The 22,379-nt window shown below is 39.1% G+C and overlaps 1 protein-coding gene across 2 annotated transcripts in view; it reads right to left on the bottom strand.

The window, feature by feature from the left end:
• fbln2 (fibulin 2) overlaps nucleotides 1–20,861 on the bottom strand; it is an 86,971-nt gene extending 66,110 nt beyond the window's left edge. For both annotated transcript variants that reach the window (XM_040116466.1, XM_040116467.1), the window contains exons 1-2: nucleotides 20,781–20,861; nucleotides 15,404–17,365 (exon numbers count right to left, since the gene is read on the bottom strand). In XM_040116466.1, the coding sequence (XP_039972400.1) occupies nucleotides 15,404–17,258 (1,855 nt within the window). In that variant the 5' untranslated portion in view covers nucleotides 17,259–17,365; nucleotides 20,781–20,861. The remainder of the gene's footprint in view (nucleotides 1–15,403; nucleotides 17,366–20,780) is intronic.
• Between the last annotated feature and the right edge of the window lie 1,518 nt (nucleotides 20,862–22,379).

Genomic DNA, 22,379 nt, shown 5'->3' with positions numbered 1-22,379 from the left:
CCAGTATCAATAATATCAATCTAATGCCTTTGCATTAAGTACTGTGAAGGAAAAGTTGGTCTATCATTTATTGACTTTTGGTGATACTCCTATAGAAGTTTCAAGGTCTCTCTCAGGGGCTTTAGACAGATGTTTTACGAGACCAGGGGGGCCTACCTATGGAGCAGCCTGCCGCCCTACCATAAATTGAAATAAGCCAAGCTATCCTGTGTCTGAGCTTCAATTTATGGCCAGTGCATGGGCAGCACGTGAACATTATATATGTTCCTATCTTACTGGATGATGTGTTCGGGTTGAAGTAAAGATAACCATTTGGGACTAAGTTTCTTGTCCCAAGATTCACTATAAAATATGATTGTGAGACTCTTTCTACTGAGAGACTTTCCTTTGACTTCTTGTGATAAAGTTTGTTTGTCTCCTATAGTGTAACTCACCATATATTTCACTTTAACCCTGTCAGTACTGTGTGTGTTTAATTGGTTTCAGAGTCTTTTGTAGAGAATCTTCCACAACAGTACAGAGCTGGCGTCAGGATGTGGTTAGCTTAGCATAGCATAAAGATTGTAAGGAGGGGGAAATAGCTAGCCTGGCTCTTCCCAAATATACACCTATCAACACCTCTAAAGTTCACATATTGACATGTGTCTTGTTTCACTTGAAGTGTAAAAACAATGATTTGTTGTTTTAGACACACTGTGCTTTAAGTATTTCTTCTACATCTTCATATCTCACTCTTGGGGAAAAAATTGAATAAATAGTTCTTTTAGGCAACATTGTTACCCAGTACGCCCTGTCTTGTATTGCCCCGTGTTCAAATGTAATATTCACTCTATTTTAGCTCTGTTTGAGGTCTCTACCAACCCAAGGTAGAGAGCTTTTTAACTGCTAAATGTTTCATCATGTTCACTGGCTAGTCTCTAAGGGCGTGTGTACATAAAGTGTTTTTTTCTGAGCGGCACAATCTTTTTTCAATTGTTCCTAATGAGGAGAGAGTGTATGCGGCTACATGAGACCGCTTGGAGAAAAAGCGCTGCACCGAGCATTTTTTTCAGAGTGCTCCGCCTTTTTTGTGCAGCCCTTCTGAGTATTTCTAGTAAAAAAACACCCTGAACTTCTCAGAAAGGCGCTGGTGTCGTCACTGGAGCTCCTTTTCAGGCAACCAATCAGATAGGGGAGGGCTCATCACCCTGTTAACCAAGAAAATGAAGGAGAAGCTGGTTCTGGTCTCTCTATCTAGCTGTATGAGATGTCAGACAGAAACTATCACAACAAAGACAGAAAAGCCCATTTTTAGGAGCAGATCTGAATGTTGCTGGGAGTGTTGTGCTTTTATCACTGTACACGTTTTAAGCTTGTTGTTAGCTATGTAGTCAACCCTCTGTTAACGTTGCTTTATGTTAGCTACCTAGCTAATGTCAGTCTGCTTCTGTTTACATATCGTCAAGATATTATAGTCATAGAAAAAATCCCCCACACAGTGCTTTTCTGATAGATTGCTGGGATGACGCACACCCCAGCGCCCTGCCAGGGCTTTTCTGCCAGAGAAAAACACTATATTGACACACGCCCCAACTGTTTCTATCTGCTGTTTAGTGCTGAGCCCATAGAACACAATGGGTTTTTAGATCTTTTTCTCTGTAAACAGCTGCCTGTTGCATCAAAAATCAACACAATGAGAGCGGTGACAGTGAACCAAAACAGTAAAGTTGTGGGCCAGAAAGCTAAACAATAAAATGAGCTGAAACTCACTTTAAAGCTCCATAAAATCAAGGGGAGCTGCAGATTCAGGTGATAACCCTCATTACTCCAAGAAACCCCTTTCACTTTGTTACACTATTTCATTATTGTCATTTGAATGCATTGTTATTATACAAAATGTTGATTATAGCCACTCTAAATAAACGCTTTAATCAAAATTCCCCAAACTACATTCAAATCAGGGGAAAAATAGTATTCCAGTTGGCCTGATGGGTACTTAAATACAAAAAGAAAATGAAGAGAGACTGGGAAAAACTGAGAGGCCATTTAATTTTTTCCCCGGGGTCCTGTAGCAGGTTTATTCGGCACTGGTTACACAGCCCTAACAGCACATACTGTCCACACTAACCCCACTTAAAACTGTTAATACTTCCTATCTTTATGTGTGATATAGTGAACATGAACAGAGCTGAAGCCTGACACTTTCCACAGCTACTTTAATATGACTTTTGCCTTGTTAGGATTCACAATCAATGTTGAGTTTTGTCCTCCTTTCATGCTAGGCCCAAATCCTTGGTGTCTTCATTTCACTATCTGTATCTACACTACCTGTAACATGCCCCCTGGGGCAACTAAACAATTTTTAAATTCCGTATCTTGAGTAAGTCTTCTGCATAACAAGTGTAATATTCACATATCTTTATTTAAAGACAATTAGACTTGTGTACTTCCAGTCACTAGATAGCACTTTTCAATGTATACTATCTGCTTTCCAGCCAGAAGGTAAGTTTACCCAAATTATGGCAAAACATTTTCTCTCACAGTGGTACAACTGTAACCATGCACATGGAGTTCTACTTTATGCGAAAGAAATAGTCTCTTTGAAAACTGTCCCTACGAAAAACCGTCTTCTCTGCATTGTCCAAAGTAACAAAAACAAGGTTTCTAAAAAGAGATGTTGTGTAGTTTTTTAAATTCAAACAAAATTCTACTTATCTCCATTGTATTTTGGTGTAGGTAGAAATTTTAGTAACAGATATCTCAAAACCTGGGCACATAAAACCAAAGCTATCTGTATGGCCACATACCAATAAATGTATGCGAGAAAGGATTTTTTTTTTTTTTTGTGAACTGACCCAAGTTGTATACAATACTATATACACTGTATTTTTGTAAAGGGCACAAGATGTCTTATTTTGTCTTTACTTCAGTTCTGACTCCTCTGGCAGCAGAACACCATGCTTCGGGTCTCAATCCTACACTTCCAGCTGTTTCTCATGCTCTCTTTGCAAAACTATGTTATTACAAGAAGGCTTGTTACCTTGATTAGATGCAAAAATAACATTCTTTGGTTTCCCCAATTACTTCCACTCCTCCTGAAGAAGAAAAAAAAGATTTTTTTTGTACTCAAAAGCAGGTCCAATTGTTTTCTGACTCTATCTCATGCTTAAGTCCTACAAATACAGAAACATGCATGATTGGCTGCTTAATGCTCCACTTTACTGCTGGCAAGCGGTACTGAAAGCAGCGTGACTGAGGTCATAACAAAAGTAGGCAGCCTGCGCTCATGACCCAGTGATCTCTCCACATTCAGAGATAAGTAGAACAACCTTGTTGACATATGAGGGACCTACTCTACATCATCTCTGCTTTGATTTAGAGGACCTTAGATATGAGCAAAAACGGCTCTGACATGGCCTGAGAACAAGGCAAGAGATAGCGCGCTGAGAGGCAAAAGCTTTCATAGATCCACTTAAGATATGTAAAAAAAAGCCATCAAGCGGAGTTATATGCAATAAATATAACAGAAAATGAGAATCAGTATCATCCATTATTCATCTATGCCAGTTGCTTTTAATGCAGACATCTTAAGAGACAGTCTGTCCATTGTTGGGAATAACAATAACAATAAAAAAATCCATCTATGATTTTTCCACCCACACAGTTGGGGAAAAGCCTAGCTTTATTCCATTCAGAGCTGAGGAAAAATGCCAGAGGCGGTGGAAGTAAAGGAAGTAAATGTTCACTTATGTGTCAAATTCTGCTCAGACAGAACAATACAATGACACAACTAGGATCATCCCAAATTAGGATTAATATTTTTTGTAGGCCACCAAGTAAACATTGGCATACCCTTTTGGCTTGTGCAGCAGGCGCTAAACCACCAACATGTGAAATATTCAGGGATCCATATTTCTAGGTAGTCATCTGTGCAGTCTGTGTGCTTACCTGCAAAGAATGCAGTGTTGTTTGGGTGACTGGGGTCATTCAGTAGGTCATGCTGACACCTGGGAGTGTGCAGCAGAGCGGACCTTCATAACAGCGGTATTATCCAGGGACAGCAGGATGCAAGAACTATTGAGGCTTACTCCCCTCTGGGTCCAAGGCAATAACGGAACCCTTCCATCTATCACATGTTACGTTGCTTTCACACCCGGACTTCAAATAGAAAAAAAAAAAAAAAAAAACCTTTGAAGATCTTGCGCTAAATCAGGGGATTGGAGACGCAGGACACCTGAGGGTCATCCATCTAGGATCTGATAATCCAATGGAGCTTCCTCTGACATCATAAATAACTGGGATTGTGTCCCTTTGCTCTGTTTGCCTTCGAGTTAATGACACCTTGGTCAAGTGGATACTGTTGGCAACACTATTAGACAGCCTAATGATTTGTGCCTGCTGCTGAGCCTAGTTGACTTCATTTAAAGGTTTTCCTCTTGACCTTTTGACTTCAATAGCTTGAACCAAGGTCAATCTACCAAGGTGGATCCTGCAACAGTTTATATGGAGTCTTCTGAGGGAAAACTGTATGATGTGACTAAGAAGAGCAACTAGGAAAATAAACTAAAAATAACTGTAAATTCCAGGTGTTGTTCCAGAAGTAAAAAAAACATTTAAATCACACTGATATTTGCAGTAATGCAACATTTAAAAAAATACAACCTCGGTACAAAGTATGCCCTGTGGTCCCTACCCTCCCTTTGTCTAGACCGGGATGATGAATTAAGAAAAAAAAGAAAAGAAAAAAGATTAATTTCATATTTCTGTTTTTAGCTGCTAACACTATTTCATACAATCCCAAGCCCGTTGCAGGTTAAAGGAGCTAGATGTATGTTTTTCTATTGCTAGATAACCAACGTTAGCATTAACAGCTGTTTACTTACCAGTCTAGAAGAAACGTTGCAAGTTCAGCAACAAAAAAAATTCCTTTACTCACTGTCTCCATCGGTGGAAAGCAACGCCGATGTTAACTTTTGATTTGCTTCTATTTCTATCACTTCTTTTCTTCTACTGAAGTTAGCAAACTAACTAGCTAACTCTTACCCGGCCGGCACGTCTGTTGCTTCCAGTCTTCTCTGAAGAAGCAGCTCTGCTCAGAGGGCGTATTCTAACCTCTAACCCGCTACCAGTGAGAAAACACATTTGGCGGCAGAGAAAACTTACAAATAGCACCTTTAAAGGACAGCGGCATTGAAAAGATGAGATTTGAAAAAAGCATGGGTAGATATCATGGATAAGAGAGAAACACTTAAAAAGATGCACTGCTGACATGCCAAAATTTAAATAGGAACTGTGGTTTTTTAAATGCTAACGATCAAGTGTAGATCATAATTAAAAGTGTTGTTGTAGATACTTATTTATCTTATATGTGGATAATGACTAATGGAACAGAAAATTCACAGTTCACTACATAACATGGTCTGGGGTACCAGTTTAGTACATTTTTGGTACAGCAGGGTAAAAACAACACAAATGTAGATTTCACATGTTATTTACTTTGAAAATGTAAAAATAAATTTGTGGCTCTCTGGCCAACATTAAATGGCTCTGCCCTATGAGCCCTATATTAAGCCTTGCTTTAAGGCAGAGGTTTCCATAGTCTCACACTGATAAAATTGAGATTACTACATCCCCCAACACCCTCCTTCATGTCTTCTCTGTCACTTGTCTTTAGAACAAGGGCATCCAACTGTCCCTTTCACCTCACACAGTATCTCTGATGCTGATACAAAATGGTTTAGCAAGTTTAGTTTTCAAGAAGCATACCAAACTTTGCTTGAAAAATGTTAGCACACAACTTTCACTTGTTCCACCATTCTTTGTCCAGTGGTGCTGTAACTTACTGGAAAACCATAACGCTCTTTCAGCTCTGGTTTCTCATTTGACATACTGACACCACACAACCACACTGCATCCAGTGGTAAACCTGACAAACATGGTTTGGCAAACAGACAAAATCGGTTTCAACTCCATATTTTGTTCAAATACCAAACTGTAGAAAGTCACATACTGGCTTGGGACAAATAGATGGAATATTAGACCTACACAAGACAATGAACCCCAGGAATACTTCTAACTTTTTCAGAAAGGTTGATAAAAGAAACTCTTAATGAGAGACTTCAGCTCTCTCTTAAATGATTTGGTTTCTTTAACCCATCGTGTCGTGAAGCATCCAAAACCTGACAAGACATAATTCTGCAACATAAAAGTAAAAGTCAGCTGACAGTGAAAATATGTAGTGTGGTGTGGTTGAAATAGCTAAAAGTGAAAAACAAAATTCTGTGTTGAAATCATTTCAGATAATGAGAGATGATTACACAACCATCTGGAAAAAAATTATGTGTGTTTGTTTTTGATGTGTTTGCCACAGTGTGTTTTTGGCTGACTTTATTTCAAGTCATTTATCCTTACAACAGGCAGATACCACTGTGCTCCTCTTACACAAATACACACAGAGTTTCTATTACTATGCTATACTAATTCAATGCTAATTCAATTCTCTAATCCCCAACCCCAGTCCAAGTAAGTGGTCAGTTTTGTTTTCCAATCCTGCTAAGGATAGAGGTGAAGTTCTGAAGAACTCTGAACATAAAACTCATCTCTTTCTGTGCAATAGAAGCTTATTACAAGAAGACCTAACTAAAATTAAGTCTCAAGAACAGAAAACAAAGAAAATTTTCCTGCACCAAACATTTGTTGAAACACCATTGTTTTACATGAAGTAATGATAGAAAACAGAACAAGACTAGGTCAAAATAACACACATTGGTCGTGTGAAATTGCAGACACAGATGAATTCAAATTCACAATAAAGCTGTTTTCATTTACATGTTTTTCTGTTTCTGTTTTCAGACAATGGAGCAAGTATGAAATAGTGACTGAAACGCAGCCCATTAAGACTACATTTTAACAAGAGGTCACTTCCGAGCCATTTACTTGTAAAATGATCACTCAGAGATAAAGTTAGAAGTTCATTCAAGAGTAACGGCTAATGCTTGGCTGGCCAACCAATGGTGTAACTTCATCACTCAGTCAGTCAGCGACAGACATTCGCATTTGTAGGGCTGGCCACGCTGTTGCGGACCAGCCAAAAATATAATCTCAATAGTTATAGGGTTGACCCCACTGTTGTGGTCCAGCCAAAAACCAACTTTCAGTTGTAGAAAAATGTTGCAGACTTCTGCTTTAAATGCCTCTGAATGAAGACCATTATATTGTGCCTGTCTCAAAATTACCCCTCTCCCTAACAACCTCCAGCACTAATTAATTTGCCCTTCTGAGGTAGTCATTATAAATAATCACAATGCAAATGCTTCTAATCAAAACTGGTGTTGGAGGAAGCAATTGGGTGATAAAACCCAAGTTGGCTCAAATTGCAGGCTGCAGAGCCAAGGACAAGTTGCAAATGGCTTCAGTGACTGCAACTCCTCTATGTGCTTATTTTTGTAATGTAAAAATAGTCCTTTGTAAGTATTTAACAGATGACCTCCATGTGTTTATTTGAATTTTATGTAATTAGAAATTGAAACAGAAGCACACAGAGCCCGGTGCCAGGGCTGTGCTAGGACAGGAGAATGTTAAAGACAGTGAGTTTGTCTTTATGACATGGAGCTGAGCTAAAAACTATCACTCTCTCTCTAAGACCAACTGCAGTGATTAACTGATCTGTGTCATAAAGAAAATCTCCACTACCACCACCTGTCACAATGACTGATCTGTTTGCAAACTGACATGAAACACTGCTGAGCTGATGAAGCAGGTGATGAAGAAACTGATACACAGCCATGTTGAAATCTCACTTTAGGTTTAACATTTAGTGTATGAAATTATAGGCCCTCCCAATAATGAAATTTCATATCTTGGGCACTTAGAGGAAAACTATGGTTTATTACAAACTGGGTTTTATTTTTGTAGGTCTGACCATAATTTCAACCAGTAATAATAACAATGTACTCGCCAAGTTAATGGGTGATAGCTTGATATGCGGCGACATTACTAAAACTACATCTGATAGGGCAAGAAACTTGAGCAATAAGATGATCAGACAGGTTGCAAACAAGACTAGATCAAAACCTAGTATATGGCTGGAACACATATGGTCAATGTGCAAAATTGAGGACATGGTTGAAAATTGTTGTGGAACCGCTGTAGACAACTACTTTCAATGGTAAGTTGCTAAAGCCTGCCGGAAAAGCAGGTAGTACAATAAATCCACGCTTGATGCACATTAATCTTAATACTGCTTTGAAGCAGCATTCAGGGCTCAGTGTATCCCACAGTTCATCGTGCTTTACTGTGCTACACCAGTCTAGTTACTGGTTATAGACCTCAAGTATGAGTTGGTTTTATGATTGACCATACTCAACAAACACAAAGAATCTCAAGTTTTTGTTGAAGATAATATAATCAAATGTTCAGACCTTGGACAAATTCCTTCTTATTTACCTATTGACTACATTAGTGTGATAATGATAATATCAGCAGCAAATAAACTACAAGATTTGTGTGCAACAATGATTTTAAAAAACTGTAGGATAACTTTTTCTGACTACCAATACCCCCAAAAGCTGAAGGACTGCAATACAAAACTAACAATTCTATTCACTGTATTCTGCTTCAGACAGTTAAAGGAAAATGTTATGTAAGTATGTAACTTTTTCTAATATTTTTTTGTTGAAATATGCTCCAAGACTGACAGCAGTACAGAGGTATTCCCTTCTAAAGTTTTTGAGTGAGCCTGGTCCTTCTGACCAATCAGAGAACATGCTACTTGTTACATCGAGAGCTAATGTGGGTCGCCTCTGTACCTTGTTTTACAAATTGTAGATGGATTTTATTCACCCAAATAAAAATTCAGTCAGAAGATTTTTTTTCACTTTTTTTTTTCTTTCTCTGTAGGAAGAGGGTAGAAGAAGGCGAGGAGGGAGACTGGATAGGAGGAAGAGTGAAGGAGATTGAGGAGGAAAGGTAGAAACGATTACAAATCCTGACAATTTATTATCTGAAACAATAAAATACTAAAATTAGCTAAGCAATGGGATCCAAAGTGCTACGTACTATGTGCTATTTATTATTAAAGACCATTTTCTTCATAGAGTGTTCCATAGTTTACCATAGCTTCACTCATCACGGTAGGCCTACTGTATGACTTTCTGACATGGTTTACAAAGTTATTTATTTAGTACCCAATTTTAACAGTAAGCCTTCCCCATTGTTTATTACAGTACAGCACTTACCATGGTCAAAATACATTAAACCGAAACTGTCCCTTTTTTTTTTTAAATTTCATTGATAAAAACATTGGATATTTTAAATATACTGACTGCCAAACTGAAATTGTCTCCCGTTTTTATTTCAGAAATCTAGTCACCTGAGCTTTCAATATGACACAACTGTAAGTGATGTAGGGTTGCCTTTGACCAAAGATATTCCTGGTCAACTAGCAGTCATCAGTTCAAGCCATTAGTTGACTGGTCGTCGCACATTTATGATATTTATTAATTGATTATTTAAATTTATATTTTTGGGGGGCAACAGAAAATGGTTTGAATTCCAGGTCTAAGAAAGAATGTTATAAGAAACATTGTTAATACTGTGCTAAATTACAGAGAAGGACAAAACCGTAATAATGAGCCTTTAAAATATAAATTTTATAAGTGCATGCATGAAGCGAGTTGCCTAACAAAACTGGCGAAAGTGGTGATGATTCTGAATGTGTCAAAACAAACAGCAAGGAGACTGAACATTTTCTGGATGTATTTCAAAACATCACACAAATTATGAACACTTGGATAAGCCTGACAGCACATATTTATCTTGGCTATCTATCGTTAGAGCCAGCAGCCATGCTAAGTGGCTACCGTTAGGCTAATTACATGTTTCAAATGATAAGCCGTGTTTGAGGTTGACAACTGATAGGCAAATGTTTGCCTGCAGAGTGTGCATGTCACCTCCTTGGGGTTGTCCTTTACCCTCTCAAAATGATCCCACATTTTGGATTTCCTGCCCAGCTTGTGTAATTATTGTCTATTAGCCGCAGAGACCAGCCATGCAAACAATGTCGGTCCATGACTGACCATGACTGACTGCGTGTCACCACTTTGTGAGGAGTTTGGGGTTTTTTTTTGCTGTGACCAACCGACCGTTCAAATCTTGGTGGACTAAGACTCCTCTCACCGACTAATGTATGGTCGACTGTTAGGGGGCAGCCCTACAGTGATGTGATGTAAGCCAGGAAATCCAGTCTCGGTCACTTTACCCCACATCACATGTGGTACAGCATTTCATCATCACATACATAGCTCAGTCTGAACTGTTTGTGTGATACTTCCTTTGAAGAAGTAAATAATTTCTGTCACTAATCCAGACATGCAGACACATGCTTTTTAAGTGCTGTGTACACCCTCCCCTGCTTGGATACAGTCCAAATTTCCGATCAAAGTCACATTTTTTAAACACATATAGCTCAGTGTTTTCTATTGTATATTCTATTGTGAGAAAGCAGTGATCACAGATGAACAGATGGAAACTTTTGACTTGCATTTAATGAACACATGCAGGCTATGTCGACACAGGTCAGAGAGAGTTTGCTAGATGAGCTCTGTTCACAGATTGAATGAGAATCTGTGGAAATGATGTGAACATTTTTTTGTCTCTTTATGGTGTAACAACATGGACAGCCATTAGCTAGCGGTCCAGATTGTGTGAAGCATATTCCATGACTTGATCTGTGACCTTAAATCTGGATTTATGACAGTTGTTGCAAAGGCACAGAGAATCCAGTGAAGGCTTGTCTTATGGAAAAAAAACTATGGAGCTATGGAGAATAATAGTCAATTATCTCCTTAGTTGTGTATCTTATTTTTAAAAGGTGCAATAAATAATGTTTTACAGTTCTATAGCAGATGACCATAATACATCTGTGGATTGACTGGGTTGTTGATTAATACCAGTGACTCAACAATTACTTCACTGGAAAACTGAGTAATCAGGCTTTCCAACACACTTTCCAGGCTGTACTGTGTATCGGAACAAATGCTCCCCAGGTATTAGAGTGTCAAGACACACCCAGCAGCTACCAATGATGCAAAACATTTCTGAAAAGAAGGCTGGGAGTCTCCTTTCCCAAGCCAAAATGGCAAATGTCAAAACAGTAATGTTATCCCAGTACTTATTATGGTGATATACTACATTATAGATCATAACTGTGTTCACTAACCCCTGTGGCAATTGTCCAATCAATCTTAGCAACCATAACTTGGTGTGACAGGCCTGTCAATAGCAGTCTATGTTATGCAAATAATTTGGAGGGTGGTGCCTTTTTTTGTGCCTTTAAAAATATCCAAAAACAGAAGTGCATAGGTTTACGGACTGGACTGGTTTGGCAGATGGTTCAAAATTCACCAGAAAACTATAACAAATAAAGAAATAAAAATAAGGAAAATCAACTTAAACATGAAATAAATTTGCTGTCAGTTACAACCATATTTTGTAGTAGTCTGTACATAAATGCAAGTTATTCCAAAGGGTTTAGTTACTTTTTCTTGCCAATATATTTTTAATGCTAAATTGCCACATCTACTAGCAAGCAGACTTGTACTATTTGATGCATCAGATCAAACAGTGTAGTGTTTCTCGTCACAGTTACAATACGTGCCTATAGAAAAATACATTTTTACATAAATTCACCAGAAATTAAATGAGCGACACAAAAAAAATGCATTTTTTGAAAAAATTAGGTTTGGATGAATAACAAATGTCTATCAAAAAATCCAAAGCAGGGAGATATAACAGATGGAAATCTGAGCCACATACTGTACAAGCCTCAGACATCATCTTGTCATCATGCCTGATTTATCATGACAGTAACCTTTGAAAAGCCACTTCACGACAGACTCACCTAAATGCAGGGACTAGGACTGTGAAACTGCTACCTGACAAATATTTCATCCTCATTTGACTGACCAGCCAATCTATCACCCTGACAGATTGTTAAGGATATCTGACTGGCTGAGCGTCACTTATATATATCCCACTGTAGGCAACGGACAATGCCTACACTGCACTGCAAAAATTTCCCTTCTACAAACAAGTAAAATATTGTGTTATCTGGAGAAGATTGGTGAGGTGTGTCATGACGCAGATTCAGACAAGAGTTGACTCCGGGGAAACTGAGAATCCACAATCATACTACAACAGCCTGTTGCATCAGCTGAAAGTTTGATAGTAAGTTTGAGTGTAGGGTGAACACTGCTAAATCCTAACTGCCTACAGTTTAACTATTATGATTGTGATCAAAGCATTGTCACACAGAGTGATGTTTCACCTACTGCATCATTCAAGTATTATCGAAGAGAAACACACTGTTAATGAGAAAGAAAGTAAGAGGCCTACAATTGATGGTTGACCGTATTGAAAAGGTGAATGTCATGTATGCTATCAGGTAACTAGCAAATATTTGATACAACTTGTTTGTCCGCTAATGATCATTTATCTATTGTGCTTAAAATGTTTTTGTTTTTTTTTGTTTTACCCAAGGTGATGATAGATTTATTGCAAAATAAGACTCTCAATTCTACCAATGTCTTCATCTAAACAGTTACAGTACAACTTTCTGATAACCCAGTGGTGCCAGCATTTCTCCCATCTCCACCGAATCTCCAGTGAAGTTAGTGTTATCCTAAGTGTAAAGAGATGTACTGTAGCCTGTCACCAGAAATGTACTTCTAGTGTAACTATTGAAAGAACTTTCCTCCGACTAGTGCTGGGTACTACCATTTTCCTAACCAGGCTGCCATGACTGTGGGGAATGACGTCCACCTGTTTGAGGTGGTGTTTATCTTCATTCTACATAATAACTTGTACAGTGCAACCCATTCCTTGTAAGTTAGAGCGTAGCTCCCCACTACACTGAAATTTAGCTACATTTGAACATACACACGTGGTGCAATCTAGCTGCTGTTCTCTGATGTAGGAAATTAGGAGTTTATCATCCTAAAATCAGATCAAATTTTCGTGAATTTCCCTTTTTGCAGTGTATTCACAGTGTTAGCTAATGGAGGGTTCCATCTAATGATTATTTTCATTATTAAATATTTGGCTGATTATTTTTTTCTCAGCCAATCAATTAATTGCTTTGTCTATAAAATATAAGAAAACTGTGAAAAATGCCCGTGAATGCCAGAGAAAAAAGCTCAAGGTGCCATCACCAGATGGTTTGTTTTGATGGCAAAAACAGGATAAAGAGAATAGCAGCAAACATTCACATTTAATACGCTGGGACAAGCTGGAACAGATGTTTGGTATTTTTACTGAATTAATTATGTAAGCAATTAATAGATTTGAATATTGTGTTGATTTTCGAATCAATTCATAAACTATTTTTTTCCACTCTGAAAATTCCTTTAATATTATGCCCCCAAAAACTACTAGAGTCAAAACTCTTTCAAAATCCTAATCAATATATACAATTAATATGTAAACAAAGGCAGTTTTATGGCAGGATTATTGTGTGTGATATAACACAATAATCCTGCCATAAAACTGCCTTTGTTTACAAATGATACTGGATTGTACTGTATAGTTATTGCTGTTATTTTGCCCAAACCCTGTGTTAGTCTACAGTGTAACAACAGTGAACAGTACAGGGCACCAACATCTGGATCGGCTACTGCCTCATCCTGCACACATCTTTTTAAGCCACTTCATGTGCATCAGCAATGGATCAAATAACTCAGCTATTTAAAGAGCAATGTCCCACAATTGTATTTAGACCAAATGTCAAAATAGTATTCCATGACAGTTTCAGCTAAATAAATGCTTTTTATGCTTCCTCCTACCATCAGTTTATAGAACACACTCTATCATTCAATTCACTGTATGGCCAGTTTTTGAGAGCTTTTACATTTTATGATTTAAAGAATTTGTTTCTGATATGTCTTTGATGGGGAAAATATACAGGAAAAGATGTCATTTACTTTTCAACTTTCTTTTCATTAAATAGAGGAAATAAGTATTTAACACAAACAGTGATCACCCCATATGACCAAAGATTTAAAAAAAACTGCCACCTCTAGAACTACAGACGTCACAGACGTCACAGTACCACTCACAATGTTTGACATCGGGATACAAAAAAACAATAGTTATAGATAGATTCTAAAACTTTCAAATTAAAACTTTTCAATCTAAGACACACCTCTAAAATAAAACCACTTGAAGGCTGAAGGCAAGAGAGAATTTATTACCAAGCCTGCCTGTCTGCCTTCCCTGGGAGAGCTGAGGCAGCATGCAGTAAAACAGTGGCGAGGCCTTGTTCGCTGGGTGAGCGATGGTGGTGACCGGTATGAAACTGCTGTGAGAGGATGTTCACCACGGGAAGAGAGTTTGACTACCTGCTCCAGACGGACCCTGGGCTCACTATTTATGTTCCTGTTCAGATACCTAGGGACTGGTGAGTGTCTCCAATCCTCATATGCTCATGACATACGGCCTGGGTCGGTCTTTAGACCAGGACAGAGAAAAGGAACATTGTTCTGTGAGGACAATGTTGTACTGAATTCTAGACTGCATCACAGAAATAATTCTTATAGCTAAAGCAATATAAATGTGTAATGCGAGTTAGTACAAGCAGAGCAGTAAAACAGTGACTTAAATACGAAGTATAGTCCAAATGATACTGGATTTTTTAGGCCGATCTCGGGCATTTGGTACTTTAAAAAAAATATGATATATTAGCCAATAGTATTTTTAAAACATAAACATATACAAAAATTTTGATATGGATCCGCTTTTTTTTTCGTGTGTGTTTGCATGTGTGTCCTGCTCAGACATACTGAGCAGGACATTTTACGATGTAAAAATTCAACCTGTTGGTGCACCCTGGTGGAGACACTATCTGATATCAGCTGAGATATACACTGATACCAGTATATCTACAATAAGCTAATATCGGCTGATATATCGGCTGATTTATCGGTCGACCACCAATAAAAAGTTTGCGGTTGTTCACTCTCTGGCGCCTCTGCTCTTGCTATTCATTTTTGGGGCATTTTGTTGGAGGCCTGTAACAGTTGCTGGCAGCATGACATGGATTCTTCTACAGCTGAAGAAGCAGAAGCAGGTACTGCAATGTAGAAGTAAGTTTGAAAATCTGTTTCAATCAGCCTTTATCTCGTCTTTGCTTTTTTGATATACCAATTTTTCCAGCTCAGCCAAGTATAAAAACTATTCTGTGAAGTTTTTATACATGCAAATTGACAATGCATGAATGAGTCTACAGACGGATCATGTTGTTAACTGATGGATTACATTGAGAAATAGAAATCACGGTTTTTTATTTTTTTTTTAAATACTAAGAACAGCATTTTTGAACTGAGCATGATGGTTTGTGCTGTGAAAAGCATCTAAGCATCTTTTGACTTACCTTCATCAGGTTTGATCAGTAAAACAGGCAGATCTTTCTTCTCCTCCTCCTCCTGAATCACCTCTTCCTTCACCTCCTCTCTGTCTTCACTGTGAACGTTTAACAGCCTTTGACCTGGCTTTCTGCTGGGCAGACTCTCATCCGGCATATGGGTGGGGGTTGGGATAAAATGGACCATCGCGGTTGTGTGGTACTCAGGCCCCCTGTGGGTGGTGGTGCTGGGCTCAGGTGTGGCCTTTTTGTAACTGCTGGTTGGATCACTGCTCTCAGACTCCTCGTGGCTTTTCTCCTGTTGTGCTGACTTCATCTCGTGGGGCATATCCTTTCCTCCAGGCTGAGTGACACTCTGAAAAGTTACTATTTCTTCCTTCTCCTCCCTCTCTTCCATCTCTTCTGCATCCAAGCCTTCCTCACTGTTCGGCGCAACTGTCCCCTGTAATTCTTTTTGACCATTTGTACTTGCCTCGGGATGGATTTGGCTCTCTGGACTTCTCAGCGTGTACATTGGAAAATTCATTCTATCTGATTGTGTCTGCTGATTCATTTGACTCTCTGTACCTCTGACTGGATGAGTAACGTTAACCTGACTCTTTGCACCTCTGGGTATGCCAATATCTAATGTATTTTGGTGATGTGTATTAGTCTCAGAGCTTCTCTGATTATGTACTGCACTCTCTGAACTCATATGTGGATACTCTGGGTGTTTTTCACCCACTAAGCCTTGGTTTAATGGAAATATGACACTACCCAAACTCCTTTGTGCATGCAATGGAATCTCTAAATCTGTCTGTAGACTCTGATCACTGAATGAGACACTTTGTGCGCTTGTCAGACCCTGTGAAGGCTGCCAAGAAGTAGTTGTGTCCTCGTGCATATGTGGCCTGACAGTACTCTGCTCTTGTCTCAGGGGATTTTCTGTCACTTCCTCTTTGTCTACAGGATGGTCATGAACTCCATATCGCTCTCTCAGCTCTAGCTTGCTTTGTCTGTCCAAACTCTGGATTGCAGAAGTTCTGTCAGGCCTGTCAGAGCCTCCAGACACAGATATGATCTTGTTGGAGGAGGAGGAGGAGGACAGGGTGGAGAAGACCAGAGATTGAGGGTAAGTCTCAGGAGGTTCTGTAGGACTGTAATAATAGTCTTCTGGCTCCTCCTTATCTAATGGCGGTGATCTGAAGAGAGGAAGATTCCCATTAGGTAGAAGGTGGTACGGTGTTGAGAACTGATCTTCACGGTCTTGTTGGTCAAACCTGTGGGGGTAACTGTCACGCCTGCTGGCTGTGGCCTCCTCTGTGGTTGTAGCTAACATGGGTATTTGGACTTTCTTCGGATCACAGTCAGGTACAGGGTAGCACATCAGCTTCCCTCCTTCATTGGGGCAGTGGCAGACCCGGCAGGGGTCAATGTGGAAAGAGTGTCCAGCCTCGTACTTCTGCCTGCCATGGACACACCCGATGCGTTCGCACTGCATGCAACCATCCGCAGGCTCTGAAACGTCGATGCAGTTTGGTGGCATGTCAGGACAGCTGATGTAGTGGCAGCTGATCCGGCCTCCTCCAGCAGGGCAGGAGCACTCTGTGCTGCCATAGTCCACAAAATAAGAATCTCCCTCAGGCACTTTGCCATTCTTGAATCCAGCATTGATGCAATCATAATATTGGTAACCCTCGCATGTGCATCCTTTTTGTAAGCATGAAGCACAACAGGCGCCCTTCTCCAGCACTTCTTCAATACAGTTGTCCAGCAGGGGACAGTCCACGCCAGTGCAGTCACGCTGGCACAAACAGACACTCAGGTAGAGAAAAAGCAACGTACACCTCAGCAGTGCTACTTCAGCTCTTATGAGACAGGCCATGGCACCAGGTGTACGTACAAAAATCAAAGGAGATCAGGTAACATCCAAGGCCTTTAGTTTATCTTCAAGGATTCTGGCACATTCTGTCCATCTGAATCAACTTTACTCTGCATGAAATAAGAGAGAGACAGACAGACAGAGGCTTATTTCTCAAAATGAAAGCAGACCAACATCTGGCTTTATAGTTGAGCTCTTGAGAGTCCAATCTTTACAGCCTCATACTTGTCCTAACATTAAGACTACATACTCCTCATTAACTTCACCTGCAGTACACTGTTTTGCATCATTATGAAGATAATGACTCCATAATGAAACTTGGAACCTGTCCAAGTTCTAAATTTCTACCAAATCCATGCTTATCTCCATAAAAAAATTGCCATAACAATCTTGTGTTGCAATCAACCCTCACGTTTAACTGCTAAACATACAGTCATAATGCTTTAGCAGATGAGTTTGTTGGAAATTTATTACACTTTATGGAAGTAATTAGTGGAGTACATGCACAGTCTTCTTTGACTATGGATTATTGTTGTAAATGTGTTTAATAAGAGTTTCAGTTTCATACTCAAAGTGGCTGGATGCAACCACTTTGAGTGGTTGCATCTGGAGTCAGTTCATTAGTTCATTTCATCAGAAAGTATATTCAGCCAAAACGTTAAAACCAAAACATTAAAACCAGTTACTGGTTTTAATTTTGTCGTTGATTGGTGTACATACAATAACAATAATAACAACAACAATAATACAAGTATTTGGTATAGCACCTTTCTCAGAATTAAAACTTACAAAGTGCTTCATTAAAAAAACATAAGACCATAAAAACATTTCTTTTAAAAACAAGGGCAAGAAAAACATAAGCCGCAAGATAAAAGTTCAAGAAAAGACCAAAAAAAACATAGAATAAAAACACAGACAACTGAGGACCCCAAAAGAAACACACCAAAGAACAAGCACAAGACATCTTAGGGTGAGACAAAGGCCAATTTGAACAGATGGGTCTTCGCTTGCTTTTTAAAAGCTTCTACAGAGACTGCAGACTGTATGTCTAATGGAAGAGAGTTCCATAGTGTTGGAGCCACTACCTGAAAGGCACAATCACCTTATGTTTTCAGTCTAGAAAGCGGGACAGGCCGTAGGCCCTTGTCAGAAGACTTAAGAGACCTACTGGCGATATAGGGATGGAGAAGGTCACCAGATGTACTCAGGTGCCTGACTAGGAAGGGCTCTATTGGTGAGAACAAGTAACCTAAAATGAATCCTAAACTTGATGGGGAGCTAATATAAAGAATGTTAAATGGGTGTGATGTGAGTCGTCCTGCTGGATCTGGTTGACAGCCTAGCAGCAGCATTCTAGACCATTTGTCAAGACAAGTGAAAAGGGAATTACAGTAGTCCAGCCAGGAGGACCAAAAAGCTATTATTATTTATTTTATATATATATATATATATATATGTGTTTCAAAAATGATCATTAATAAATTGAATAATTGAATCGTTTATTAATTTTTAAATATAAAATAAATAAAATAGAATAAACTAAAATAACTAACTAAACCTAAAATCTGACACGGATCCCTTGCTGTTCCACACTGTTCTGTCCTAAACTTGAGAAAATTTTACAATATTAACAACATCACTCTGTTTACAGGACCATTTTTGGACAGATCTAACGTAACATCTATGAAGCTAGGCGTATTTTCCCACGGCAGTGCATGCTGGCTAGCCTTTGGGTCATCTCTGCAAGTAAACACAATCCCCCACATCAAATTCTAACTGCTTTATTCTTGGGCTGATATTCATGAAGTATCTAAGGAGTGCTGTATTTGACACTAGTTTGTGAATATTGCTGTCAGAAGCCAAAAAACCTGCTCTAAATAAGCACAGTTATTCTCATCAGCTGTTCATCAAAATGTCATCTGACTCATGAGCTACACATTTCAAGAGGGATCCAGGAAATGACCTTAACAGTTTGGAAATAGTTTACACATTTTTCCCATTAGTGTATTATATTAAAAACTGCTTTTATTGCCTTTGCCAGGACTTTTGCATTACAAAAGCATCAAAACATGTCAAAAACTTGACACCTTGCCCTAAGAAAATGTTGTGACAGAGTTCACATATGGCTAAATTGTTCCATTTACAGAGAGATAATTATTTTAAAACATTTCATTTTGAAAGCTAATTAACTGATTTGTGTTTGTTATTAGTCATGTTTCAGCTTCTTATAAACAACCAATTGTACATTAACTTGTCTAATTCATGCAGATCCAATAATTTCCCCTCTATAAGACAATGATGATTAATGACACAACACATTTCTTAGGCTCATTGGAATGGTTAAAAACAGAATGTAAAACAATTGTGTTTGATCGCACAAGCCTTCACAAGATCTACAGTAGTTTTTTTATTTTTTGTTCTGGAGTTTCCCAGATCATTCTAATAAAAAGCTGGTTTTGATACATCAAAGCCAAGGAGTCTGAGTTACAAAAGCAATCCATGTAGCAGAAGAAAGAAGTGGAGTTGAATAATTGGGCTTTTTTGCTCTAAACCTTTAAGTCTCCAAGTTGGAGCTCCTGCGACAGCCTTCCTGAGGGGATAACTAGCCCCAGCCTGCCCTTCTGACACTAAACTGAGTTTATTTTTTAGCCTGAGAAGTAAATATCACTGCGGCTCTGTCAGGGAAAGTGACATGCATCACTACTGTACTTCACATAATAAAAGCTGGCAAGGCATGACTGCAAACGAATCCAAATGGAGCAGTCTAAGCAGCCTGGTGTTTCCCAGGGCAGTGAGGGATGGGGGATTCCTCTCTTCCTCACTGCCTGCACCACACACACACACACACACACACACACACACACACACACACACACACACACACACACACACACGCACACGAACAATCAGCTGATGCCTAAACAGTCCCTGATGTAATGCAGCTCTGCCAGAATGGACAAAAAGGAGAGGTTTCCTTTAATGAAAAAGAAGTGAAGAAGTGTGGCAGAACAACTTTTGCTACAAAAAAGACTGTAACCAACTCTCAAATACATTCAGGGATATTTATTTTTTCTCTTAAAATTCTGTTGTGTATTATAGACAATCTACAAGTAACAACACAGATATTGCAAAAACTTTTAATAAGTCTATTCAAGTGTTCTTGTTGTTGAGCTTCTGTCAAACCTGAATGCAATTAGCAACATTAAAATCTTCCCTCTTGCACGCAAACTGCACCGCAACCTGTCATCTCTCTCCACCTGATAACTGGGAAAGTTGTCCAGCTTCACCACTGACTGCAGGACTGCAGCCAAACGAAGGTACAGAGTTCAAATCCCCAATAAAACCAAGGTTTCGAAAAAATTATCCCTATTAACTGACTCATAAAGTTCTTACCACAGCATCCACGGATTAAGGTTTTTTTAAGGTGGCGAACACAATCTCGATTTTAAAAAACAAAACAAAAACCTGCGGGCACTTTTGAAGGTTTATCGAGTAAAGCTGTGTGGAAACACCGGTTTGTGTTACCTTGTCGTGTACGGACTGATGGGCTGGAGAGCCGCCTGCCGCCGGTCCTCTGAGCGCCGAAAGTGGGAACCTTTTGACCAGCGCAGCCTCTGCTGGGACCAGCAGGCAGGCGGGCGGAGGGGGAGGTACGAAAAGTTTCCCCTGCCGAAGATTCCGGAGGAGATCCAATCATGATTCATAATGAAGAGCAGGCGCTACTGGCAGGGCCGGCCCACAGAATGCAGCACGTACAAACGGGGAGAGTCTTTTGACTTGGTGAACTATGAAACTTTGGCATTCATTCAATGTAAATAAATAAAACAGACAACTACATTTAAAAATTATATATTTTAATGGTTTAAGATAGAACAGCGAAGGTAAAACAGACAGATGTGTAAACAAAAACACAAAAATCACTAACATGGTCCATGTGCTCCAAAATATATGCCAACCGTGAAAAGACTAAGGAACAGCATTTACACTGTCATTCACAGCTATTTGAGCGAGGCAACAAGAAGATGGATGTGGGAATCTAGATAAATAAAGAAATTTAAATTGTAGGATATATTTTCATCTACTTCATCTGCAAATGCAGTCTACACAAATAATTTAGAGTTAGATGAGGATCCATCTCCATGTTTGTGTGTTGACTACGGAGCTAGAGTTAGGAGGCGCTATGTACAAAATCTAAATATTCCTACCTGCAGCTATAAAGCTCATTCATCAACATGCTTTATCTCAGTTATTTTGTCTTTAATTGCAATTTATGGGTTTTAATGACAAGAGTGTGTTGTTGTTTTTTTGTTTGTTTATTTTTGCTTTGTTCTGTTTTTAGTCCTTTAAATTACACATATAACACTGTGGTCAACTACTTTAAACTCACATAGGGTTTATACCAGGCTGACAAGGAAGATAAGCTGAGTTGTTGTTATTTTTCCACTATGTTTCTCCTCTCATATTCTGCTTATTGTAGTATACAGTCATATAGCCAGAGTTAATGTGCTGCTGCACTCTGTTATATTTCCTTTAGAGCCATGTTGTCAGCCCCCAGGGTCAACTTTAGCTGCTGGGGAGGGCCGTAACCTTGGCTAAACAAGAGCCTTGTGCTCACATCATCACTCATGCTGCTGTCTGTCTCTGCCAGTTGCAGCCCATGTCTGACACAAGGCTAAAGGCTATCTCAACTGCACACAAAAGACCAAATCTCCTTCAAATAGAAGCCTGCTTTTAATTACCCGCTTCATCCCACACTGCGCCCTACTCCCTTGGAGGGTTAGAGATGCATGTCATTCAAGTTAGCATGTCTCTGCATTCACATGTGGCAAATAAATAATTCTTTTTTTAATATATTTCCACCTTTTGGAGAAAGCATAACCTTGTAACAGCAAATGGCAGGAGACTAAGTAACTTTATGACCAATCTTGTGGCTCACTTTCAAAACACCCTCCCTTTATTTGAAGTGGTCCATTTGGAGGGCATCATAAATTTGGCTCAACCCAGCACCTTCAGAGGACGTCTGAGTTCAAAGAGTTTAGGAAGTGTGAGTGTTGGTTGGAATAAAATGTGGCATGCTAGGAGGTTTGAATGGACTCACTCATCATGTTGGAGCAAAGTGACCTG

Source organism: Xiphias gladius, chromosome 21, assembly GCF_016859285.1.
Source record: "Xiphias gladius isolate SHS-SW01 ecotype Sanya breed wild chromosome 21, ASM1685928v1, whole genome shotgun sequence".
Classification (NCBI taxonomy): domain Eukaryota; kingdom Metazoa; phylum Chordata; class Actinopteri; order Istiophoriformes; family Xiphiidae; genus Xiphias; species Xiphias gladius.
This window is presented reverse-complemented; position numbering and strand designations above follow the sequence as displayed.